The sequence below is a fragment of the Hipposideros armiger genome, unplaced genomic scaffold, assembly GCF_001890085.2.
Source record: "Hipposideros armiger isolate ML-2016 unplaced genomic scaffold, ASM189008v1 scaffold_799, whole genome shotgun sequence".
Lineage (NCBI taxonomy): Eukaryota > Metazoa > Chordata > Mammalia > Chiroptera > Hipposideridae > Hipposideros > Hipposideros armiger.
In genome coordinates this window covers 518,202-543,960 of record NW_017732149.1, presented here as the reverse complement: position 1 = coordinate 543,960, position 25,759 = coordinate 518,202, and the positions used below count along the sequence as shown (strand labels likewise).

The following is a 25,759-nucleotide window of genomic DNA, read 5'->3' as shown; positions in this document are numbered from 1 at the left end:
CACAGGAATGTAACTGATTCATCAGACATTTTAATGAGACCCAATGTGGTCTGACCCCTGCCTTAGGGTAGCTCACCACCCAAGGAGAAACAGTTACAATGCAACTTGCTAAACAACAGAACAGATGTAATTACAAAAGCTGTGTTCCCCAGCTGCTCCCCCACTTTGAGGCTGAGATCGGGAGAGCTGAAGGAAGAAGTACCAGGGATAGCATGACCCCTTCCAGCTGTTGGAATATGAGATAAGTCATGTTTGGAAACTCCAATGTGGTGCAGCTACCCAAGGCAAAATGGTAGGCCTGTTCATTCAATTCGGTAAAGCTTTACTGAGCCCCTCCCCCGCGGTGCGTGCCATGGAGGCACATCAAAGATTAGGACACACTGCTGCCTCCTAGAGCTTATGGGAGGGGACAGGCTCTTTCACATGACTGTACAGTCTTTCTGTATTCAATCACCTAACTTTCTACCCCCCTTGAACGGCCTCCTTCATTTTATGAAAATGTTGACTTGAGGACTCATGGGAGATTCTGTGCTGACATCTCCTTGTTCTGATGAGAATCAGGGAGGTGTGAGACCTAGTTCTCAAAGATTTTCCAACCACTGGCTGCCTGGAAATAATGCAAATCCACCAGGAAAAGTACAAGCTAGTCCCGGTTTCCCTTCTTGCTGCCAGCCCACACCTTCCCTGCTTTTCCATAAGATCACTGCACTTCTGTCCCAGACCCAACCTGAACCGACTTTCCAAACACAGGGTACAGAAGACTTAGCTTCACAGTATGTGGTTTTTGTTTTTTTAAAAAGCTTAGGTATTGGGGTGGCCCATTAGCTCAGTTGGTTAGAGCGCAGTGCTCATAACACCAAGGTTGCCGGTTCGATCCCCACATGGGCCACTGAGATGCACCCTCCACAACTAGACTGAGACAACTACTTGACTTGGAGCTAATGGGTCCCGGAAAAACACTGTTCCCCAATTTAAAAAAAAAAAAAAAAGTTTAAGTATTTAGGTGTCTGCAACCCAGTAAACCCCTGGTTCAGAGGCCACCCCCCAAATCCACTGCCACCTAGAGCTGTTAAAACAAGTACAGACCAAGGGGGTAGGCTGACTTCTGTATAAATGACCCTTCAAAAGGGACATTGAAAAACCAGCACCTGTTTGGAGCAAGATCATGTGTGGGAATTGAAACCCTGTCTTTAAGGAATGACTGACCAAGGTAATGCTGTTTAAACTGAAAACACGGGGTCAAAATGGTTGTGATTAAGTTATCCAAAGGGCTGTCATATGGAGGAGTATTGAACATATTCTGGGTAAGGCTTACAGGGAAGGAGAGTGTGGCACTGACCACCTTCTCAGGATCAACTATCCCAAAATGACATGACCTGCCTTGTGAGGTAGTGAGCTCCCCGTCAAGGGAGGTTTGAAAGCAAGGACGGAACACCACTTGGCAGGAGTGTTGTAAAGGGAGTGAAACCAGATTTGTTTAAACCTGGAATGGAGGAAGCGGCAGAGTAGGGGAAGACCCTGCCCCCCCATAAGTGGGATTCTCCCGACCACATGCAAGGGGACAGGTGACCCCTGTATGCACAAACTAGAACAGCAGACGGCTCCTAAAGCAGGTGAGGCGAACTTCTGGTCCTGGTGGCCACGCACAGACATTCTCTTAAGGTAGGGTAGCTTGTTGAACTTTAACCGAATGATGTCACCTCGCCTAATGGGGCTGTCGTTTTAACAGACAAGCATAGTAAGGCAGCCAGTGCGCTAGAATAGACTCAGCTGAGGTCTGCAGTGCAGACCTGGGTTTTAGGCCTGAACCTGCCCTCTATGGCCTGGGGCTTCTCCTTCCTTCTTTGCGTCTCTCCTTGAAATGAAATGAACTCAAGACAGTCCTTCCGATTCTAAAGGTTGTTGTGCTTCTGACTGAGCCCCTCCAGCGCAGATCTGGGGTGACACTTGTGGACCGCCAGAGACCACCGCTGGCGGAAGCAACGGCCGCACTCGAGGCAGGGAAACGGCTTCTCACCGGTGTGCAGGAGCTGGTGCTGCGCCAGGTGGCTCCACTGGGCAAAGCGCTTGGAGCACAGGTCACAGGCGTAGGGCCGCTCGCCTGAGTGCACGCGCCGGTGACTGGCCAACAGCGAGGGGTAGGCAAAGCGGCGGCCGCAGTCATCACACGCATGCAGCTTCTCCTCGGTGTGCGTGCTGCGGTGGATGGCCAGGGAGCCGCTGCGCCGGAAGGCACGGCCACAGTCCGGGCAGGGATAGGGCTTCTCGCCAGTGTGCAGGAGCTGGTGCTGGAGCAGCGTGCTGCGCTGGGAGAAGCGCGCCTCGCAGTGCTCGCAGGCGTAGGGCCGCTCCCCGGAGTGCACGCGCCGGTGGCTCACCAGGCGCGAGGACGACGAGAAACGGCGTTCGCAGTCCGGGCACGGGTAGGGCTTCTCGCCAGTGTGGATGCGCTGATGGATGACCAGCGCGGTGCGCTGGCGGAAACGGCGACTGCATTCCAGGCAGGTGTAGGGCTTCTCCCCTGTGTGCGTGCGCTGGTGGATGGCCAGCAGGGACGGGTAGGCGAATCGACGCCCACAACTGGGGCACTGGTGGGGCTTCTCGCCCGTGTGCGTGGTCCGGTGATTGGCCAAAGAGCGGCTCCTCCGGAAGCAGCGGCCGCAGTCAGGACAATGGTAAGGCTTCTCGCCTGTGTGGATGACCTGGTGCTGGGAGAGGTTCTTCCGCTGCGAAAAACGTTTGCCACACTGGTCACAAACATAGGGACATTCTCCGGAGTGTGCCCGCCGGTGACTGACCAGCAGCGATGGGTAGGAAAAGCGGCGCCCGCAGTCTGGGCAAGGGTAAGGCTTTTTCAGGTTCTGGGCACACTTGTGGCTTTCCAGGGCCAGGCGATCAGGGAAGGTGCAACCGCAGTCAGGGCAGATGGGACCCCCAGATGTCTGTCTGGGGATCAGTCGGGGCTTACTGGGCTTCCGCCCCCTCTTCCCCTTTCGGGGTGGCTCCTTCGGTGGGAATACTTCCTTCTCGCCATTCTTTCTGGTTCTGGTTCCTACAGGGACACAGTGAGAAATTAACTGAACAAATACTGGGCTCCTACTCTTGCCTATTACAGTACCACAGGTTACGAGACACACAGACTCAGCCCGTCTTCAAGGAGTGTTAGTGACACAGACAACTCAGCGACACATACGGCTATGGAAATATGGAGCAGTATGTATACAGCAGCCCCTAACCCAGGAAGGTTTCTGGGAGGAGATTAAGCTGACTTTAAAAATTAAACATTTTTGAAGAGGTGAGTGTAAGGCAGGAAGTGGAAACAAATGAGGAGTGAGCTAAGGCCCTCTAAGCCAGTGGTTCTCAAAGTTTATTGTGATGGTATAACATTTGGAAGGCTTATTGAAACAGATTGCTGGGGGCTGGCCCAGTGGCCCGTTGGTTAAGAGTTGCTTGGGGGCCGGCCGAGTGGCTCAGCTGGGTAAGAGCTTGCTTGGGAGCGCCAGCTCTAAGAAGCAGGGCTGTGGTTCAGATCCCACATTGAGGGCCAGTGACGCTCACTGTCTACAGCTAAGATGATGAACAACAGCTTGACCTGGAGCTGGGCTGCTGTGAGTCACCAGCAACGGTGTAGGCTGCAGCGGGGCTGCAGTGGGCTGCCGTGAGCTACGTGAGTGGTCGGCAGCCGGTGTGAGCTGCTGAGAGCCGCTGTGAGCGGCCGACCAATGACCGGCGACCCGACTGCCTCATCCCGGAAGAGCACAGTAATCATACCAACATGGGCCAATGGGGCAACGTCCTCCACAACTAGACTGAAGAACAAAAACAGCAATTTGTCTACCTGTATGCTCCCCTTTCCCGATTCCCCGCTGTTCCCCTCCCCCCAATTCCCCAATAAAAAAAAAAAAGAGTTGCTTGGGACACCTGCTCTGAGCAGCAGGGCCCCGGTTCAGATCCCACATTAGGGTTAGTGATGCTGTGCCCTCTACAGCTAAGATGGTGAACAACAGCTCAACCTGGAGCTGGGCTGCCATTAGCACCTGTAAGCGGCCGCCCAATGGCCTGCGAGCGACTGCCTCAGTGCAATGATAATACTAACACGGGCCAGTGAAGCAACGTCCTCCACAACTAGACTGAAGAACAAAAAAGGACAGCAACTTGTCTGTTCCCCTTCCCCAATTCCCCAATGCTGTTCCCCTCCCCCAACCCCCCAATTAAAAAAATCTTAAAAAAAAATAAGAAAAGAAAGGAAACAGCAGGTCTGGGGTGGGGCCCACAAATTTGAATTTCAAAAAAAGATGGGGAGTGATGCTGCTGCTGGTCTGAGGACCACACTGAGAACCGCTGCCGTAAGGACCTTGGACTGTATTGTACCCAATGGTTCTCAAACCTAACCATACATCCAATTCAATTGTGGTTGTTAAAACAAAAACACATTCCTAAACATCCATAAGAGTATAAATAAGTTCCCTAAGCGACTTAGCTATAACTAAGGCTGTTGTACACCTGCCCTGGCAAAAAACTGAAAGGTTTTTGTTTTGTTTTTTAAGCTGAGCCATCCTGCCACCTGTTGGCAGCTCAGCGGCTGCTCAGCTTGGGCTGGGACTCGAAACGCTGTTGCTCAGAGCTCAAACTCTTGAGCGAGCTCTTAACCAACTGAGCTACTCGGCCAGCCCAAAAACTGAAAGGTTTTAAGCAAAAAACATCACGGTCAGATCTGAACCTTAGCTAGCTCTGGTCTGAGAGAATCTAGTAAGAAATTCCAACCCAAGGAATTCCCTGTGAGTGGTCTGGGGCCTTCTACATGAAGGGCATTAATCAGAGCCTTGCTGGGTCCTGGGGGAGAGGGCAGTGTGCCCTGCACTGATCAGGGGAATCTGCTAGATGGGCAGAAAGAGATCCCTGCGCCCCAGGCAGCTGCTCTTCAGGAGATCCCTTCAACCAAAACACAGACAACTCAAGGAGGTAGAAGGTCTCCCTGTCAGAGCCCAGTTCACAGGAGACTGGGGCAAGGATCCCGGGAAGCAGGCAGGAAGGTAGCTTCTTTTAACAGCCCACTGATTAGAGAACTGCAGATGGCTACTTTGCAAACTGGCATGGGAATGTGTGTGTGGTGGACCCACCCCAACACCATGATAAACGGTACCCTGAAACTGAAAATGAACACAGGAAGTGGAGCGCTACAACATGGGTCACGGGTACCCCTCACCACCAAAGCTATGGACTGAGGCATGAGAGGCTGCAGTGCCTCCATGGGCATTTTTCACTCACTTCTTTGGACTGTTACCCCCCGTGGGCACTCCTGCGGATCCAGGGCAGCTGGTTCCCAATCATCGGTATTTCGTTCCAACCAGGAGATCAGGGCTGGTGTGTGACCTGCGCACCCTGGGGAAGGAGAACCAGTTAGAGGTCCAGCTCATACATAACGCTGGATAAATATCTACCCAGTGCATCTCCTGCCAAGCCCCAGTCCTCATCCCTGACACCACCTGGTCGCAGGCGAGGACCCTGGACACTCTGGACTCCCTGCCCCACCCCCACCTCTACCCGCCTCCCGCCCCCTCCAAGCGCCTCCATCCCTTCGTCCCCGCGGAAGCAGACTGGGCCGGGCCTCACCGAGCGCGCCAAAGTGGCCGTAGGTCTCGCGCATCACGTCCCGGTACAGAGCCCTCTGCGCGGGCAGCAGACACCCCCACTCCTCCGGGGAGAAATACACGGCCACGTCCGCGAACTTCACCGCCTTTGGCTTCCTTCCTCCTCTCCGGCCCGGTACGGCCTCTCCTGGTCCCCGTGCGGAGAGTGGAGCGGAAGGCGGCGCCATTGCATCCGAGAAGCCGGCGCCACGGCCTTCCCCGTCCCAGCCTCGGCCCCCAACGGGCCCCGGGATTTGAGCCCCCGCTGGACCGGGACTTGAGCCCCCGCTGGACCGGGACTATGTCTAGGGGCGGACCGGAGGGACTCTCAGTCGGCTGCCTCCGGGGCTAACGGAAACCTCTCACTGTTATTCAGGAAACTCCTGCCTGAACTTGGGGGAAAGGCACCGGAAGATGCCTTCGGGGAAAATGGCGGCGCTGCTACTGCGCCGCCTTTGCCTGCAACACAGGCAGCTTCCAGCTATCGATTTTATTGACCGGAGCGCCATGCCGGCTTCCTACCCTCTTTGCCCTCAAGTGTGATGGCGCTGCGATGGGCTTCACGCTCTTCCCCCCATTGTACGCGGTCATTGGGCGGCAGCTGAAGGTCGAGCGTTCTGATTGGACGCCGGCGAAAGCCCGTTTGGACGAAGCCAATGGAAGCGTAAGGGCGGAAACCGGCCCTCTAATGTCGGGTGACTGAGTGTAGGTCCGTCGAGGGGCTGCGGACCTAGTTAGCCACCAGCTGGTTCTCCGGCAGGTGTTGCGGGGCGCACGGAGGGAAGGATGTGGGCGAGGGAGCCACTCCGGTTCTCTCAGGCCTGAGATGCCCCTCGGCTCCTTTTCGTGGTTTTCTTAAGAGGAACCTTCGCTTTGGATAATGGGGAACTTCCTCGTTGCCCTTTTGGGAAGGGAGTTAACGTTAGTGCTTCCTGTGTGCAGACACCATGCCCAACATTATATGCATTTTATCTTATTTATTCTTTGCCACCATTATGTGTGTGTGTGTGTGGGGGGGGTTATCACCCCAGTTCCACTGATGAGGAAAGATCTCAGAAGGATACTGCTTGCTAGTAAGGAGAGGAATAAATTTAAACGCGGGGATTCCGGGGACATTATTCCCACCACTCTTCCCCTCTTCCTAACTCCACCTGAGCTCCTGGTCTCTTCTCAGGTTCAATTTTTTTTTTTTCCAATTACAGTTAACACTCAATATAATATTCGTTTCAGATGTATAAGGTTCAATCTTCTGCGTCTCTCTCCAGACTTTATTTTGACATACATTTGTTCGACGTACACAGCATAGTGCTGGGTAGTTAGGAGAGGCTGCGTCACAGAAATAACTTCTGGTCCCTTTTCTGAATGGAGTTCAGCCTAGTGAGGCATATTACATTCACAACTAATAACAGAATGAGACAAGCATGTATGGGAAAGGCATATTGGAAAGGGAATTGTTGATGGAGCCCGTCAGCACCCACACCATCGGTCTGGCCCCACTTCAGGGTAAGTGTGGTGGTGCAGTTTCGCCAGCTGGATGGCATCTCCCAGAAGTGGGAGAATATACCGTTTGCTATATCTCTTACCTCAGCGGGTGACATACACATCTATCTCCCCAACCCATTAATATTTTAAAGCACCTACTATGGGCAAAACACTACCCCAAAGTCTACAGGGAATAAAGACAAATAATGGGACAGGAAAGCACAAGATCACATAGGCAGTAAGAGATTCCAAGGAAGATGATTTTATCCAAGGAAGATAAAAAAAACTTCAGTGAACCTTCACCAAAGTCTATTCTGTTCTAAGGACAGTGACTTTATAGAACATGGGGTGGAAGGTGGAATGTCAAGATTGCCAAAATGAATAAGACAGAGCCCCTCTTCCTAATGACTTTCCAGACATGCATCAAGTGCGAAATGAGTTTGGTCTGTGAAGGAATAGGATTTAAGGAGGGCAGTGGTGTTCATTATACATTTGTTGAGTAAACAGCTGAATTCCATAGCCATAAAGGTCTCTGGCACAAAGCCCAGAATTCAGAAAAGTTATGAATGTGAAGAGAATGATGCTACTTTCTGATGTGGCACATGATACACCTATGGTAAAACTGAAGGACTGAAAGGGTAGGTTGGTACCAGATATTGGAGGCCTTCATCCTGTACTTTGGGGGCACTCTCAATAAGTTTAGAGAAGAGAAGTATGTTTTAGGAAGATTACTCTGGTAGTTTGCAGGATGAACTGATAACTTTGTGCCTACTCTTTCTGCCTATGTTGCGCTCCGCACGACATGAGCATTGGGAGAACGAGAGGGGATGGCGAAGGGTTAAGAAATAAAAGAAACAGCAGTCAAGAGTTAAATGAGCGTGGGGCCAAGGGTCTCCAGCCTCATGGACTAAGAGCCCCAAATCGGGCCGACACACCGCTTTTATTTATCCACCTACCCGGAAGTAGCCTTGTTCTCTCCACAGTCCGTGAGTCTCATCCCTGAGAACTTGCTCAAGCCAAAATTACCCATGCCTGCAAGCTGCTATAGTCCTCCTGCAGTGATAAGACAGATGCTCTGCCTTCACACACCCTATATGCATACAACCCCAGGAAGATAAGATTATTGTGCTGAGGACAGATACTATCACACCATCAGGTCACTTCCCAAGCAGGTTGAGGGAAGGAATGTAGCTACAGAGGTAGAAAACCTCCAGTCTTTTTGGGGAGCTAGTAAAGGCTCATGCCCACCTCCATCAGCCGCAAGATTTCTCCTATGGCCTCCACCCGACCATGCCTGTCTTAGGTTGTTCCTCCCATGAGGAATCTTAACCATCATTGACTAACTGGCCATCCTTTGGAGCCAAACAAGGAGACACAAGGTGTATGAGCACTGTCCTCAAAAGGGTCAGTTTAGGGTTAAGCACGGAGGGACAGACGGCTGCACAGCTGTGTGGCAACATGCCTATACACAGTTCAGTTTGGAGAAATAAGAATGTAAAGTTAGGCTACTAAGGGAATAAAAAGTAAAATCGATAGCAAACCATTTCATTTGAAAGGAAGAAAGTGACTAAACAGAGGAGGCTGAAAAGAATCACACTTCCTCCGTGGACATCTTGCCTAAATGGTAAAGATGAGCTGTCACCTGAACAAGAAGATGCTGACATTGAACAGCAGAGAAGATGAAATACTGAGGTGAGAAGGTGCTGGGCCCTCTTCCCACATCCAGGAAATAGAAAGGCAGGCTGGACTGAAGGTGCAGCTTCAGCCTCGCCCTTTTGGCTGTGAAAATTAATAAAGGAAACCTCAGCTAAAACGAGTTGGGAAGGCCTGTAGTGGGAGTTCCTGTGCCCTACCACTCATCCTCAGTTACCTCAAATGGGAAGAGATATACCTAGCATCTCCAACAGGAAGGTATATCCATTTACTACTCTACAGGGGGAAGATTTTCTTCTTGCCCCAGCAACATGCTCCAATGGAAAGGGCTGCAGCTCAACCAATGAGAAGCCACAGTCACCCTGAACTCTTTGTTTTCCTCCAATGAACTTTCATTTTTCTTTTGCTAATGACTTCCTTGCTCCACCCTCCTTTCCATTTCGTATAACTCCTTGGAGTATCCCTCTGCTTCCTAGATGAGAGGCTGCCCATCTCATGAATCATTTAATAAAGCCAATTAGATCTTCAAATTTACTCAGTTGAATTTTGTTTTTTAACTCCAGGCTTGCCACCATTTTGATTGGTTGCACTAAGGTAGGACCTAGGAATCAGGCAGAGTCAGATACTCCTCTAACTGCAGGGAAGCACTTTGGAGAAAAAAAGCACCCAGTACTTAATGAGAGCAGAGTGCCTTGCTCCTTTCTGTATAAATTCCTGGATCTACACTGGGGACAGGGACAAGCAGGGCTCCTTACAAAGGAGGACTTCCCACTGCAGAAAAGGCTAGAGAAGATCCAGGGAGCCTATACACCAAGCGGCCACAGAAAGACTAAAAGCACCCTGTTCTGGGTAAGGGGAAATGGTGTTAAGGGCCAACACCTTGTGGGCACAACGATATAGACGATCTCAGTTGAAACTCACCTCCCAGAGTCCTTATGAGGACAATTATCCTTCCATCACAGTTGAGCAGCTTTCCTAAAATCTGTTAGTAAAGGCAGGGATGAGCTTGAACCTGGAATGTCCTCTGCATTGCACTGACAGCTCTAAACTAGGTGAAAGGCTTTGAGATTCATGTCTCCTGGTTTCATGTTCGGTGAGGGGACAGGTCTGAAAGTGCAGCCTTCGGTTTCAGTACACACAGTTCACCTTATAGACTGACAGGCACCTAACCTTTGCCTAAGAGGTCACAAACCCAGACTTGGACAAGCAGCATTAGTCCTAGGGGTAATCAGTAATGGAGTCTCACCTTTTCTTAACAGATTCATGTAATCAAGTTCCAACCTATTCCCTTTCTGAGTGAGGTAACTCATTGATACATTTCTGATTATCTCCTGCTCTCTGAAGAGGGACATCAAGGCACCTACAGAACTTGTCACTTTGTACATTTTTTTCCCTCTCTCTCCTGCCCCTTCTTGCTCTGCATGGCCGACACTTGGTGAGGAGGGATATCATCCATCATAAGCTCCTTCACAGCACCTCACCCACATCAGCCACACTCCTGGAACTTACCTGAGAAATAGTGGACGTGAACAGGGGTCCTGATCCCCAGGTCAGGAGCCTGGCACAGGGGCTGCCCAGTTTTCCCACACTGTGCCTCACCTTCTCTGCCTAATGGACCCACTGGTGGGCTTTCAGGGCATACTTTCTCTTGAAGTGTTTCCTGCACTCAAAGCTGGGAAAGGGCCTCTCATCAGAGTGGACACACCTATGGCTGAGCAGAAGGGAAGAATAAAAGCAGCTGCCATACTCTGGACCAAATCTGGCAACATATCTAAAGGATTAAAAATCATGATTGGACAGGATTTATCCCAGGATTGCAAGGTTAGTTTAACATCTGAAAATCAATTAATGTAATATGTCATACAGTGATAAAGACAAAAACCACATGATCACCTTAACAGATATAGAAAAGGCACTTGACAGAATCCAACATGTCTTCATGATAAAAATGCTCAACAACTAAGACTAGAAGAGAACATCCTCAACCTGATGAAAGACTGAATGCTTTCCCTGTAAGATCAGGAACAAGACAGGAAGGTCCACTGTTGCCTACTCTATTCTATTCTATCCTATCCTATTCCATTCACCACTATTACCCTATCCTATCCTATCCTATTCCATTCATTACTGCTGCTCTCATCACTTCTATTCTATTCTAGCCAAGCCCATTCACCACTATTACTCTCATCACTTCTATTCTATTCTATTACATTGTACTGTTCTAGCCAGAACAGTTAGACAAGAAAATAAAATAAAATGCACTCAGGTTAGAAAGGAAGATGTAAAACTATTGCTATTTGTACATGACATGATATACAAATTCCTAAGGAATTCGTTTTTTAAGAAAATATTATTACAGCCACTTTGGAAGATTGTCAGTTTGTTACAAAACTGATCATACTCTTACCATACAATCCAGCAATTTGTACTTCTGGGTATTTATCCAAACAAGGTGATAACTTATGCCTACACAAATGACAAAAGCTGACACTCAGATGTCTATAGCAGCTTTATTTATAATTTCCAAAATTTGGAAGCAACCAAGATGTCCTTCAGTAGGTGGACAGATAAATAACCTGTGGTTCATGCGTACAGTGAAATATTAGCACTGAAAAGAAATGAGCTATCAATCCATGAAAAGACATGGAGGAAACTTAAATGCATATTACTAAGAGAAGCCGATCTGAAAAGGCTACTATATGAATCCTACTATATGACATTCTGGAAAAGGCAAAACTATGTAGACAACGTAAAGAACAGTGGTTGCCAGGGGTTGAGGGATAGGGAGGGATAGGTGGAACACAGAGGATTTTTAGGGTAGTGAAACTGTTATGTATGATGGTGGATACATGTCATTAGACATTTGTCAAAACTCATAGAATGTACAACACCAAAAGTGATCCCTAACGTACACTATGGATTTTGAGTGATAATATTGTTTCAATGTAGGTTCATAAATTGTAACACATGTACTACTCTAGTATAGGATATTGATAACAGAGGAGGCTGTGTGTGTGTGAAGGCAGAAGGATATGGGAACTCTCTGTACTTTTTGCTCAATTTTACTGTGAACTCTAAGCTACTCTAAAAAATAAAAATTTTTTAAAATACTAATTCCTTGGCCAACCGAGTGGCTCATTTGGTTAAGAGCTCGCTCAAGAGTTTGAGCTCTGAGCAACAGCGGTTCAATTCCTGGCCCAAGCTGAGCTGCTGCTGAGCTGCCAATAGGTGGCAGGATGGATCAGCTAAAACAAACAAACAAACAAAAATACTGATTCCTCATACAACATGGATTAGCTTTAAAAATATTATGTTAAGTGAAAGGAGCCATATTCAAAAGACCTCATTATCTCTTGATTCCATTTATATGAAATGTCCAGAATAGGCAAATCCCTCGTAGATTAGTGGTTGGCAGGGGCTGGAGAAGGGAAGAATGGTGAATAAGGGGTTTCTTTCTGGGCTTATGAAAATGTGCTAAAATTTATTGTGATGATGGTTTCATAGCGGAATATACTAATAACATTGAATTATACACTTTAAGTGGGTGAATTATATGGATTATGAATAACATCTCAATAAAGCTGTTAAAAATAACTATGTTGGGCCGGCTGAGTGGCGCGTTGGTTAAGACCTGGCTTGGGACGCCAAAGGGCCCCGTTCAGATCCCACATATGAGGGCCAGTGACACTGCCCTCCACAGCTAAGATGCTGAACAATAGCTCAACCTGGAGCTGGGCTGCTGTGAGTTGCCAGAGATAGAGTAGGCTGCAGCCCCTGCTGCAGTGGGCTGCCATGGGCTACCGTGTGTAGCCAGCAGCCGCAGTGAGCGGCCGTCCAGAAGCCGGCGACTGATCTGCCTCGCCAGGGAAGAGCGCAATGATGATGCCAACTTGGGCCAGTGAAGCGACATCCTCCACAACTAGACTGAAGAACAAAAGGACAGCAACTTGTCTGTTCCCCTTCCTCCAATTCCCCAGCGCTGTTCCCATACCCCAATTCCCCAATAAAAGTCTTTAAAAAATAATAATAATAAAATAAATAAATAAATAAATAACTATGTTGTCGTCAGAGACATGGAAAGATGGTCATGGTAACTTATTTAAAAACAAACAGAAAAACCTCAAGACTTCCGGGAGGCATCGTGGAACAGCCCTTCCCCAAGCCTCAGCCGTTTTAGCTTCTCCTTTCCCCATCCCCTCTAGGCATTTTGCCCTCTTCGGGTAATCTCCGCGACTGCAGCTCTCGCCCAAGAACTGGTTTGAATACATTGTGAATAAATGAATAAATGAATGAGCAAAAAGAGGCAGAGCGTGGAGGCCCTAACAGGCCTCACCGAGCGCGCCCAGGTGGCCGTAGGTCTCTGGCATCACGTCTCGGTCCAGGGCCTTCTGCGCCTTCGGCTTCACCACTCCCCCAATAAGGGATACCCGGCCCCCAGCCCCTTCGGCTCAGGTCCAGCCTCTGGGCTTCTGATAGGGAGCGGGGTGGGGTCGGCGCTTTGGACTCTTCCAGCCCCCAGGTCCTGGATGTTACAACCCCAGAGCCACTGTCTTTTCCGCGCTGACACCGCCCCGCTGGACCCGGCGTCCGAGCCAGCCGGAATCTAACTCCGCGTGGGGCCAAGCTGAGGCCAGAACAGAGGAATCCCGGATAACGGTACCAGAAAATGCCCCAAGAGAATATGGAGGCAACCTGCCCAAGACCAACGTGGAGATGCAATCGGAAACTTGATGTTCGTTCACTCCAGTTGATCTTCTCAAATAAGAGTCGGATCCAAATACCAGCTCTCACTCTGAATTCCTAGCCCCTGCTTAGGCGCTTGCGGTGATTGGCTTGAGGACTTCTAACAGCACCCAGTAATTGGGCTGCTCCCAACAACTCTAGGACGCTGTTGCTAGGTAACTCTTGACAGGAGGCCAGGTTCTTTCACGCAGGATTAGGCGTTTCGAAGGATTTACTATGTAATCCTTGGTCAGCGTCCTCTGCGCTATTCTACCTCGGCTCCTTCTGTCCGCTGACCCACGAGTCCTCGGAGAGCACGTCCTGGCCGCAAAAGGAACTGGGTTCCTGTCCTAAGAGAAGACAATTCTGGGAAGCTGAGACATTTATAGAATTTCTACATTATGCTCACACACGCTCGTGGGACAGACGTACCTGGCCACCAGCGAAACTTCACTGATTTACAGAAGGGTTCTATTCCGTTTTCTCCACCGCTCTCAGGGCTCAGTGGGCAAAGTCAGAATCTTTATTCTTTGTTGCTCCTAAACATCTAATAACTGTAGTGATAAGAAAAATAGCAACCCACACAATATGCCAGGAATTGTGCAAAACACTCTAAATACATTGTCATTATGTCGTTAACTGAATTTAAGCCTCCAAACAACGCCCTTGAGGCTGTTCATCTCACTTTCCGAGTGGGGGCGCTCAAGCTCAGTCCAGTAGTGAAACTTCACTGTAACACAGCTCAACTGAGCCAGTAATAAAATTCAATGTATCCCACTTTGAAGCCCGTGTATCCTAACCATTATGCTATACGACTTCTCCTCGACACAGCAATTGCTCAAAAATATCGAATTAAAAAATTTTTCTTTGCCTCCCCTTTGCCCCTTTGCCCCACCCTCCACTACCACCCCCACCCCCAAGCAAGAGATGGCCTTTCTACTTCCAGAGGTTCACAATGGACTCTTATTCCGTAATTAACTCACTCTACAGGTATGAGGCACAGGACCTCTGATGGGCTTATAATTCAATGGAAAGAGTGTAGGCCTTGGAGTTGGGAAACTCTTGAGCCCTGCTATATGATGTAACTCTTGGCAGCTGTATAATGTAAGCTCATTACTTCACCTTGATGGTGTAGGTTTCTTCCTTTGTAAAATTGAGGTCATACTCTCTACCTTACAGACATGTCATTGAAGTTTAAAGGAGTTAACTGTAAAGCATAGGGCTTATAATAAGCAGTTAATTCAAGGGAGTTATTATCTGAAGGAGATGGAAGTTGGCTAATAAGAGGGATGCTGTTGGTTTGCAAACTGGGAAATTTCCCAGGTGAAATCTGAAAGTGAGGGCAAGGAGAGACCGAAGGAAGAGGCAGACCACTCCAGATTGAAAGATGGCAGGTTTAATAAGCCAGGGAACTTATTTACAAAGCTTGTCTTGGGTGACTCCAAGACAAGTGGATCTCCGTCTCCACCTGCCAGAATCTTAAAATTTTATATAGAGGCACAAGTACTGTCCAGATGGTCTCAGCAACACATTACTCTCTCAATGCCATGTCCTTGAAAACAGCTCCCACTGTGGGACTGGCGGGCAGAACGTACATTCCAAGTACAGGGGTGGGGGTGAGGAGCCTCCAATTGCCTGGGTTTGGCTCGCAGATCAATCAACAGTCATGTCCTCTTGATGACCCTCCTCCAACAAATGCTTCCTGCATGTTCACCTATCTTGAAACAGTGCGAAAATGCCATCAGCATATAATTTTATTCTTGGAGAAGTCTTGAAGGTTGGGGGTATAGTCTTCACCCCCTCTTCTTCAGCTCTCATCCCTTGGCTATTCAAATATCTCCCACTTCTAAATTCCTGGAGTCCCCCTTACTCTCCCAGGCTGACTAACATAGACTTCTGGAAGATATCTGGATAATGGCTTAACTTCTGGAAGATATCTCTGGATTTGGATATAAGAACTGAGACCCAAGTTCTTTTGGCTACTTCTTAACATGTATCTGGATTTTTTTTCCCTACTGAGGGTGGTTCTGTTGATGCTTAATCAGAACTTGTAGCCAGGACAAATACTTAGGCCTTTCAGAAAGATGTAAGGCCACTTCTAACTCATTCATTCAGGTGATGTCCTGTGAGAGCTAAACAGAGTCCTGCACTTCATGAACAACTAGGGAAACATTTTTGGATACTGCTTCAGAGGCGAATCAGCCCCTAGGCTCCTAGAGAAGCATCAGCCCCACTCTGGGAAGAGGTAAGGCCATGCATCTCAGGTGCAAACCCAAGGTAGAGTTTGCAGAAAGCCCAGCTACAGTCAAGGCAACATTCCTGGGCTTTACAGTGGGGGATTAACACAGACTTGGATGGAGATTTCAGGTTCAAAGGCGTGAGGGTATTGTGGGTGCCAGGCCATGGTTTTCCGTCTCAGGGTGAGGCACCTGCACTGGCACTGGTATCTCTTATCTCCCCAGGTTTCTTGACTTTTTGTTCCTTCCTTCAATGTCTCTTTCCTCCTGTTTTCTGCTGAAGAAGAGGGAGACTCTCAGGGTTGTAACTAGTTTTAGTCCATGACGCTTTTCACGGTTCTTGGAGAGGTGAGGATGAGGGCCATGGGAAAATTCAAAGACGTGAGTCAGAGTTCCCCTGGATAGTTGATTTAAAGAAGTCCCCAAGTCCCCATAGCTGACTCATAGTTCTGTCGAATCCTGTGACCACTGACCCCTCACCAAGAGCCCATCTTGTCCGTGGGGATTGATAGAATGCCTCAGTTAGGGGCATTGCTCCTCCCCTGTGAAAGGCCTTCCCACCCACCTCACCCCCACTCCTTGCCAACAACAGGAAACCTCTAGGAACTCTGTAGGACCAGCTCAGAAAAAAAACAGGATTCTGAGATCCTCAACCTGCAGAAAAAGCTACTGAGCAGAGCAGCTGCCGTAGGGACCAGAAGGCACAGGACACTCGGACAGGAAGAAGAGGACATTACCATCCTTTCACCTGTAGCCTGAGACTTATTTATCAAGCACACTCAGCAGTGTCTCCTCACTTGATCTTGACCTTCCAAGTCTATTTTGAGATAGGCATGACAGGGTTTATTGTTCTCATTTTACAAATGACACCACCGAGGCCAGGGAACAGTTAAGCAGGCGAGAGACCCCCAGTCCCAAGGGGCCCAGAGTTTCTGAAAAAAGATATACATTGAGGTACCCCAACACCAATCTCCAGGCAAATCACCAGTTGGAGGCCGTGTGGGGCCCCAGGCCACTGGGTCAGCACACACTGGCCATGCTGTAGGGTGTGTCCACAGGTGGGTAAGGTAGTTGTTGAAATGCTAGTCACCGAGGACAGAGGTAAGACTGTGAAGCTATGAAGGCTCCCAGATGCTGGCCTGGGCTTTAATTTGATGAACTCCAGCGCCCCTGTTTGGATCATAGGGCTGAGCTCTCCCTACCAGATTCTTAGGCCCAGGCCCTTACTTTTTTTTTTTTTAAGATTTTTTATTGGGGACTTGGAGGATGGGAACAGCGCTGGGGAATTGGGGAAGCGGAACAGACAAGTTGCTGTCCTTTTGTTCTTCAGTCTAGTTGTGGAGGACGTTGCTTCACTGGCCCAACTTGTTGGCACCATCATTGCGCTCTTCCCTGGCGAGGCAGATCAGTCGCTGGCTTCTGGACGGCCGCTCACTGCGGCTGCTGGCCGCTCACGCTGGCTGCTGGCCGCTCACACTGGCTGCTGGCTACACACGGTAGCCCATGGCAACCCATTGAAGCAGGGGCTGCAGCCTACGCCATCGCCGGCGACTCACGGCAGCCCAGCTCCAGGTTGAGCTGTTGTTCAGCATCTTAGCTGTGGAGGGCAGTGTCACTGGCCCTCATATGTGGGATCCGAACCGGAGCCCTCTGGCATCCCAAGCCAGCTCTTAACCAACGCGCCACTCGGCCGGCCCCCCAGGCCCTTTCTTTAGACTACCTCCTTTGCCCTTGGTATTGACTTCTTCAGGAGACCTAGAGAATTAAAACTCAGACCAGGCACACTTTGTCCTTGAAATCTTTTCTTGCCTTGGGGCCTGGGAAGCACCTCTGTGTTTAAGTGAGTAAGTGAGCCTACATAGGTCCTTTCAGCACACCGAGGTTGAAAAGGATCTCCAGGCATTCAAGGCTGGAAGCAACACCAAACCCCAAGGAACGTCCTCAGGTCCAATACAGCCAGCCCTGATCCGGGGCAGAGAGGACAACCCTATTTGAAAGAGCTACTGCCTGCTTCCACCAGAAGTCCATCACAGGTTCCAGAGGACCCAGCAGGCCTTGTGTTAGTCGCTGTGGTCCTGGGAAAGCTATCCAGATGGGTCCTTGGTTACAGAGTTGGGGAGTCTTTGCTTTCCACACCTGCTCTTTACTGATTCGACTCTTTCCATATCATCGTTTCTATGTCATTATTTTTATCACTCAGTCCTACCCATAAGAAGCAATTATGGGGCCAGCCAAGTGGTGTGTTGGTTAAGAGTTGGCTTGGGACACCAGCTCTGAGCAGCAGGGCCCTGGTTCAAATCCCACATGAGTGCCAGTGACACTGCGCCCTCTACAGCTAAGATGGTGAACAACAGCTCGACCTGGAGCTGAGCTGCCTTGAGTAGCCCGGGACCACAGTATAGGTTGCAGCGGAGCTGGCCAGTGAGAGGCCCTCCAATGGCCAGCGAGCAACTGCCTCACCCTGGAAGAGCGCAATGATAATACCAACATGGGCCAGTGAAGCAATGTCCTCCACAACTAGACTGAAGAACAAAAGGACAGCAACTTGTCTGTTCCCCTACCCCAATTCCCCAATAAAATCTTAAAAATAAAAAAAGCAATTATGCAGAGTCTGTCACTCTGTACCTTCTCAGACCAAAAATTCTAGGCTTCAGGCTCTCTTGCATCAAGAAAATAAGGACTGGTTTGGACCAGGGTATCCTGGGGAAGGGGAACTAGTGGAGGCATGGGCCAGGACATACCCACTTCCTCCCCACCAACAGCCCTGCCCCTGATAAAAATGCCAAGCAGTGGGATTCCATCCCTGATCCCTTACTACTAAGGACTATTTACACGCCCTATCTTGAAAGAGGGCTCGTGGGAACCTGCAACAGAGAAGAGAGAGGCCGGACCCCACCGAGCACGCCAAGTTGGTTATGGACGCCCCTAGACTGAGCCCTCTGCACCGGCCGCAGAAACTCCCATTTCTCCAGGAAGAAGTACACAATCCTTGGGTAAACGGAAGCTCAGCACTCGCAGCCTCCCCCCAACTTTGGCTCAGCTCAGCCTCTCCAGGATACAGTGCAAGCAACGGAGTCGAAAGAGGCACCGCCCCGCCCCCCTAGTCTCCGGCCCTCGATACCACCTCCCCAACTCTCCCCTGCGACGTGGGAACCGGGTTGAGGAACCCAGGGTGGTACCGGAACGGGTCTCGATGGGGCCTCTCTAGGAAATTGGGAATTTCACATATCGTTAGCACTCAGGTCATGTTGATTGGCCTAAAAGCTAAAGAACCGGAAGATGCCCATAAAAAAACGTGGCGACACTCTAGCTTCACTACAGTTGTCTCAGTAGCTCAAGGAACTTGGCATCGTCTTCGGCCACGGCCTGGCCTTAGAAGGTGACGCCACCCGGCCTACTTCGGTGCCTCGAGGACAGCGCCATCTGCCCTCAACCGTAATGGTGGCACTGCCCAATTGGGCGGCTTGCCCCTAGGAATGATGGCTGCCAGGAGGCTTCACTTAGTTTCTCACCACCCAGGAAGACGAGGGCCGGCGATTGGGCGCTGCCCGGGGGCTCCGAGAAGAAAGCCCTCGGCGGTTGGGCAGCGCTGGGTAAAGCTGGTTTTAAAGGAGCCGCAGGTGGGAGCCGTCGAAGACCCGGGATCGGCGGGAGGCGACGGTGAGCGGCGCGCGGGGGAGGGAACCGAGAGGCTGGAGAGAGGGCGGGAGGAGGGAGGGAAGGAACCATTTGAACCATCTGTTCCCGGGCTGGGGAGAGCCCTGGGCGGGGATCCGGGGAGGGAGGAGGGAGGGGGGGTCTGTGGGCGGGACCTCCCGGGATTGGAGTGGAGGGCTATCCGCTTGACAGTGGATCCCCGGGGATCCAGACTGAGTTCGCGATGCTCAAGCCCGGTCTTCCCCTGGCTGAGCGGAGCTTTACGGAGCCAAAGCTCACAGGAAGAGGAGGTTCCTCGTGCGGCGTCTGATTGGAGGAACCGCGCTGTAGGGTTCTTTCCTCTTGGATCCAGTCTAGGGGATCTGGTGGGAGGGGGAAATCGTCGGCGTGTAGGAGTATTGCTTCAGAGCCCTTGGCCACGCGCTGGGAGTGGATGAGGATCGCAGAGGGATCTGGTGGAAAGTGAACCTCCCAGGACGGGGATCCTAGCCGATCCCAGGGGATCTCAGGGCGGAATCTACAGGGACAAAGGCCCCAGGAGGCTCCTGCCGCGGGAGAACTGGGGTTGCTGCAATCCAGGTTCTCCCGGCAAGTGCCCAGCAGTGTGTGAGGGATCTGCTAATCTCCGCGGCGGCGGCTGTGGGAAGACACCCGCTCCGGACGGCCGACCGGGGGCGCCCTTTCGCGTCCCAGGTCTCCGGCCCGTGGGCTACCGGGAGCTGCGGGCGGACCATGAAGGGCGGAGCCACAAGGGAAGGGCTGACCCTCACTCCCCACTCCCCTGCTCCCCACCCCACACCAGGCTGCAGTCTGGGATCCCCCAGGGACTCCCCGGAGCTGCCTCTTCCCCCATGGACTTGCCCGGGGACTCCAGGTGAGAGCGCACCCCGCCAGCCTGTCTTGAGCCCGGGATACGGGGAGCCTGGCAGCCGTACAGGGGAAACCACAGAGGCAACAACAGGCTCAGGCGACCGTCGTCTGTTTCTCTCATCCTCCAGCCCGCCTGGGCAGCCACGCCTGTGCCGCCAGCCCCTGGCTCGAGCATTATGGGGAGCCAGAAGCCCGAAACGGGCGAGGCTGCAGCCCCAGCTGGCCCCTTCACCCATGGAAAAGGCCTCTCGGCGGGTCCTGGCCGTGGTTCTGGAAGATGTCATGGCTGCCCATATGGTGAGCCCCCTGAACTGAGAAGTCCCCTTCTCCCCAGGTCTCTCCTCAGTTCCAATTAGACCAGATCACTAACAAGGATAATTGAAATCCAAACACCTCGTTCTCGCATCTATCGCTCAGACAGCCTCTCTAATGCTAGAGTTCTGCTTGGCTCCCTCTTACTCCGACCTCAAATTGGGCGGGGTCTCCAGTGCCCATTCTCCACCACCAACCCTGTGAGGCTGGAACCACATCCCTACTACTCTTGAAATATGAGAAACACTTCCACTTGCTTCCCAGCCCAACTTCTAGGCAATCCTTGGGAAGCAGACTGAGATCATTGGCTCCAATGCACAGATCAGGAAAACGGGGCTGTGACTCACCCAAAATCACCCTCTTCTTTTCATTTCTCCAAACAGCCTGGGTGAGAGTACCCAGGTCCCACACCTGCAGCTCACAACACTATCTGGCCCCCAATTTAGTTCGACTCATCTCTTCTTTGGGGGTCTTGAGTGAATTCTAGCCACGACCTGTCACCTTTGTGGCATAGGACACTTAGGCACAGGGAGGTCCTGTCCAGTCCAATCTCATTCCATCACCTTACTCTTGACACCTCATCTCCTAGGCCCCCCTAGTGCCCCAAGAGGAGACCTCCACCTCACAGCACCCCGCCAACTGTCAGGATTCTGTCTGCAACCAACTGCCTGCCTCGCCGCCCCGACAGGCCACGTGGTTGTCCCAGGCCAGGTGAGCATGGTTAGGATTTGGGGGTCAGCTGAGGACACAGCGGAGCCCCTCTGATCTTCGTGTTTCCTCCCTAGGCCTCCCGACCCCCTGCACTTATGCCGAGAGCCCTTGAGCCACATCCGTTGGTCTCCTTCCACCTTGAGGTATCGATCAAGGACAACCCCTGGCCCAGAGGAGGGCCTTTCACGAGAGGTGGACCGGGTCCCCCAGCCCACTCTGGTGGTCATGCTAAAAGACATTGCCAGCCCCAGACCCCCAGCTGAGGTATGGGAACTTCTGGTAAAGCTGGGGCTCCAGCAGGGGTAGAAGACAGGGATAGGAGGGTCAAGTCTTGGGTAGGCTTCGCTCAAAGCAAGGAGGACAGCATGTTAGGCAGAAGGCACTGCTGGAGCAAAAACCTATATGAGAAAGTCTTTGGTGTGAGCCCAGGCAGGCACCTGAAGATAAGAGTCAGAATGTGGGAAGCTAAGTAGGCCAAATGGGGCTTCCCTGCCTCCCCACAAACATCCCCTTTTTATATCCAGGGCTTCGCCGACGACATGGCTCCCAACTTCATCGTCCCAGCCAGAAGGTGAGATGGCTAGGGAAGGAATTATTAAGATGTCCAGGAGACAACCATTGTCTAGGCAGCCAGAGCAGGGGCATGAAAATGTACTTACCCAGTTGTTCCTTAGAGTGCCTTCAGAAGCCTTAAGGGACAAGGGAGGTGCTGGCTCGGGTCAGATCTGGACCTGGATACTCCCACAGCCTTTATCTTATCCCTTCACCCCAGAGCTGAGTCCATGACAATGGTTAACCAGCCAATGCCTCTGCTCAGGGACCTGGAACCCCCGCTCCAGCCATCTGCCCTGCCTGCAGACCCTCTGGAAAATCCACCCCCAGGTAAGGACTCAGATAGAGGGAGGAGACTTGGGGCTCTGGAAAATCCTAGCTGAGCTTCTAAGTGTCAGGTGCAAAGGTGGGGGTGGGGCCTAATCCCCTCCCAGGGCAGAGTGAAGATGTCAGGTGAAGATGGGGTTTAGACTTCAGAGGCCTGATGTTCAACTCCTAAATTTAGGGCTTAGCATTTTAGGAGTGGGCTGATTCCTCTGTGAGCAGCGTAGTGTTTAGGGAGGGGGCTGAGGCTGATGACATGGGGCTTAGACCACTTCAAGTGGGAAATGCCCACTTGTGACCCTCTCCTTTCCTCAGCCCCAGATCCTGTTCTGGAGCCCCCATCGACCCCACCGCCGTCCAGCCTTTTACGCCCCCGCCTCAGTCCCTGGGGCTTGGCCCCCCTCTTCCGTTCCGTCCGCTCCAAGCTCGAGAGCTTTGCTGACATCTTCCTCACACCCAACAAAGCCCCGCAGCCCCCACCCCCATCGCCCCCCATGAAGTTGGAGTTGAAGATTGCCATCTCAGAGGCTGATCAATCCAGGGCTGCTGAGAGCACTGCATCTGTCAGTCCCCGACCCCCTATCCGCCAGTGGCGGGCCCGAGACCACAACCCCCCAGCACCTCTCCCTAAGTCCTCTCTGGGCCGAAGCCACTCCTGCCCTGATCTGGGGCCCCCAGGTTCAGATCCCTGCAGCTGGCCCCCTGCTCCACATCATCCAAGCCGGCCACGGCCCCGGCGGCACACTGTGGGTGGTGGAGAGATGGCCCGAGCCCCGCCACCCCCTCGGCCCTGTCTCCGGAAAGAGGTCTTCCCTCTTGGAGGAGTGGGAGGTTCTCCTCCCCTCGTCACATCTTGCTCGTCCACCGCATCTACTTCCTCCTTCTCTGAACCTGCAGAACCCAGGTAGTGCTCTCTATAAACCCTTCTTAAAGCCCCGGCCACAGTCTGGGCCCAGCCTCCTCCCTTAGTGTTCAGTGGGCAGGAGATGGGGATACTGCTTTGAATGCTGTTTGTCTCTGAGCCTTGACCTTCTCTGCAGGTTGGGCTCAACCAAGGGGAAGGAGCCAATGGCCTTAGAGGACCAGGTGCTTTCTGACCCTGAGACCAAGGTAGGTGAACAGATGAGAGGGAGGAGACAGGTGGGAGCCTGTGCCCTTGCTGCCCTCTTACCCTCTGCCTGCTTTCTGCAGACCTTGGGAAAGGTTTCTCGATTCAGAATACGCAAGACACCAGCCCGCCCTCAGCTAAACCTTACACCAATGGGGCTGCCTCGACCAATCAGGTGAGATGCTTATTGCGCATGGAGCTGCCTTGGTCAAACAGATGGAGGCTCAGATCCCCTGAACTGTGGCTTTATCTCCTCTCAGGGAGCACAGTCCAGCTTGGAGGAGTCAGTTGGGTCTGGACATGGTTTGTGCTTAGAACCGTCTGCCTCAGGCAGCACTCCTGGCCCCTGGCATGTCCCCGAAACTGAAATACAGACCAGCCTTGCTTATCCCTTCTCCAGGCCTCACTGGCCCTGGGTTTTTCAGTGGCCTCTGCTCTTTGCTCCCAGGTTGAATAAGAAAGAGTTCAGCTTGGAAGAAATTTACACCAACAAGAATTACCAGTCACCTACAACCAGGAGGTGAGAAACTTGGAAGGCTTGGGGGTAACAGAGGGAAGGCTGGCACCAGGGGGCATGCTGGTAACCAGCACTTCTCCCTGCCTGGTCCAGGGCCTTTGAGACCATCTTCGAGGAACCCCGGGAGCGCAATGGGACTCTGATTTTCACCAGCTCAAGGAAGCTGCGGCGGTCTGTAGAATTTCGGGATAGTAGCCTCCCTCGATCCCGGCGGCCATCTCGTGGGGTCCGGGCTGCAGCTGGCAGGACCCTTACTCCCAACCTCACCCCCAGCCCAGATGTGGGAACCCTGCTGCAGCAGCGGCTGGAGGAACTGGATGCCTTGCTCCTGGAAGAGGAGAAAGTGGATTAGGGAGCAACCCCATTGGACCATCCATCCTAGAGGAAAGGGAAGACTCCGAGGCCATTTTATTTTTTTCTCTATATTTCTAGTAAAGTTTTTGATATGTTTCTGATTCTTTGGTATGTTCCCAGTTGAGATTGAGACTGATGACTGACTGGCAGTATTGGCAAATGTTTCTACTTTGGCCCCAAAGAGTGGGAAAGGAGGGTGGTGCCAGGGAAGGCAGTGAGAATTGGATACAGGGAGGGGGTGAGGGAATGGTCATTGGAGATACTTTATTGATTTGAGGATTTTCCTGTGTAAAGCAATTACTTTTGAATCTGCCCCCAGAAAATCCTGTGATCCGGGACCCTGGTCAGGGTTCTCCCAATTCACTTCCATCAAAGAGGAGACCGAGTATCCCAGAGTGGACCAAGGCCTTGATCAAGATGGCCCTGACTTCCTCCTAATGTGCTGGCCAGGACCTGTGGCTAGATTCAGGAGCTAAGAGTAGTCGGCTATAATTGAGCACCCACAACAAACTGTCATGTACTTGATCTGCACATAACCGTGTGAGAGGGAATTCTACCCATTTTATACATAGGAAAGCAAACTGTCAGTACAGATGTGTACATTAAAAGGGTAGCCCAGCCGGCTGAGTGGCTCAGTTGGTTAAGAGTTCGCTCAAGAGTGCGAGCTCTGAGCAACAGGGTCGCAGTTCAATTCCTGGCGGGACCTGAGCTGCCAACAGGTGGCAGGATGGCTCAGCTAATAATAATAATAATAATAATAAAAAAGGTAGCCCAGGCAACCAGAGGCCATAAGTCCCTCTCTACAGCTTTCCTAACATGGAGGCAAAATGGAGCGGTAGGTGGCTAACAGCGCAGACTGCGGAGCTTGGCTCCCTGAGCCCAAATCCTGGTTAGAAAACTACTGTATATGTTTGTGCGTCAAACCCCCCCCCCCATCCTTGTAAAGGGGGCCATAACAGTACCTTCCTAAAAGAATTTTACTCAGCGAATTAACGTGAAAAAGTGTCCGGTGCACAAGAGCAAGGTGTTTTTTCCTCATTAGCACACAGAGAACACAGGCCAACACTTTCCTATCTATTCAACTGAACGACGACAGGACGCGGTTTCCTTCGCAAGCGTCGGGCGCTCGCTAGGCACGCTGCGTGCTCGGGACACCTCGCGCCGGGGGGCCATCCTATTGAGCGGCCCGCGGGACGACGATATTGCCACGCGTGTGCGCGAGAAGCCAGGGAGTCAAGTGGGTTAAGTCAAACCGCGGAAAGGGAGAGACGACGTAACGGGCTGTGCATAGGCCCCTTCCAGGGCCGCGCGCCGCCCAGCGGTCAGTCGAGCCCCCTAGGGCTCGCGCACCACTTCTAGACGCCTCTCCTTGACGCAGTCAAGAGGCCGACCAGTGAGCGAAGAGCAGGAAGAGGCGGGGTCCACCCCGAGCACCTACTTCTAACCAGTCGAGTCACGAGACTTGATGAAGAACGGAGCTAGTCTGACGTGTACCCAATCCAGGATTTGAGGGCGGTTACAAATTAGCCACGCCCCGCGTTTGACTCCGCCCCACCCTGACGCACACTTTTCAACCTATCAACGACGAAGCCTGTAGAGGGGTGAGGGGAAGGGGGCGGAGAGTGGGAGG

At 51.6% G+C, this 25,759-nt stretch overlaps 2 protein-coding genes across 8 annotated transcripts; one reads left to right on the top strand and one right to left on the bottom strand.

The window, feature by feature from the left end:
• Nucleotides 1-923: 923 nt before the first annotated feature.
• Nucleotides 924-22,142, bottom strand: LOC109374211 (zinc finger protein 689). The gene is made up of 4 exons (XM_019628622.1): nt 21,934-22,142; nt 5,614-6,531; nt 5,269-5,382; nt 924-3,052 (listed from the first exon to the last, which is right to left on the bottom strand). The coding sequence occupies exons 2-4, from the start codon at nt 5,816-5,818 to the stop codon at nt 1,893-1,895; spliced, it is 1,479 nt and encodes a 492-aa protein (XP_019484167.1). The 5' UTR covers nt 5,819-6,531; nt 21,934-22,142; the 3' UTR covers nt 924-1,892.
• Nucleotides 18,281-24,230, top strand: PRR14 (proline rich 14). 7 transcript variants are annotated; one of them, XM_019628616.1, is made up of 12 exons: nt 18,281-19,384; nt 20,184-20,255; nt 20,380-20,548; nt 21,153-21,274; nt 21,349-21,538; nt 21,799-21,845; nt 22,047-22,156; nt 22,466-23,054; nt 23,191-23,260; nt 23,342-23,433; nt 23,707-23,778; nt 23,869-24,230. In XM_019628616.1, exons 2-12 carry the CDS (start codon nt 20,233-20,235, stop codon nt 24,125-24,127), a joined length of 1,743 nt encoding a protein of 580 aa, XP_019484161.1. In that variant the 5' UTR covers nt 18,281-19,384; nt 20,184-20,232; the 3' UTR covers nt 24,128-24,230. The 7 variants fall into 7 exon arrangements, with proteins under 7 accessions (XP_019484161.1, XP_019484166.1, XP_019484165.1 ...); XM_019628619.1 differs by lacking the exon at nt 18,281-19,384 and having other exon boundaries at nt 19,515-20,255; nt 23,869-23,946; nt 24,049-24,230; XM_019628617.1 differs by lacking the exon at nt 18,281-19,384 and adding an exon at nt 19,518-19,707.
• The last annotated feature ends 1,529 nt before the right edge of the window (nt 24,231-25,759 follow it).

Coding starts and splice junctions, on each gene's coding strand:
- PRR14 (XM_019628616.1), top strand. CDS start 20,233: ATGGACTTGCCCGGGGACTCCAG. Junction 20,256..20,379: donor GACTTGCCCGGGGACTCCAG/GTGAGAGCGCAC, acceptor CTCATCCTCCAG/CCCGCCTGGGCAGCCACGCC. Junction 21,275..21,348: donor ACGTGGTTGTCCCAGGCCAG/GTGAGCATGGTT, acceptor TTTCCTCCCTAG/GCCTCCCGACCCCCTGCACT.
- LOC109374211 (XM_019628622.1), bottom strand. CDS start 5,818: ATGGCGCCGCCTTCCGCTCCACTCTCCGCACGGGGACCAGGAGAGGCC. Junction 5,383..5,613: donor CGGCCACTTTGGCGCGCTCG/GTGAGGCCCGGC, acceptor CTCCTTCCCCAG/GGTGCGCAGGTCACACACCA. Junction 3,053..5,268: donor GGGGGTAACAGTCCAAAGAA/GTGAGTGAAAAA, acceptor GTGTCCCTGTAG/GAACCAGAACCAGAAAGAAT.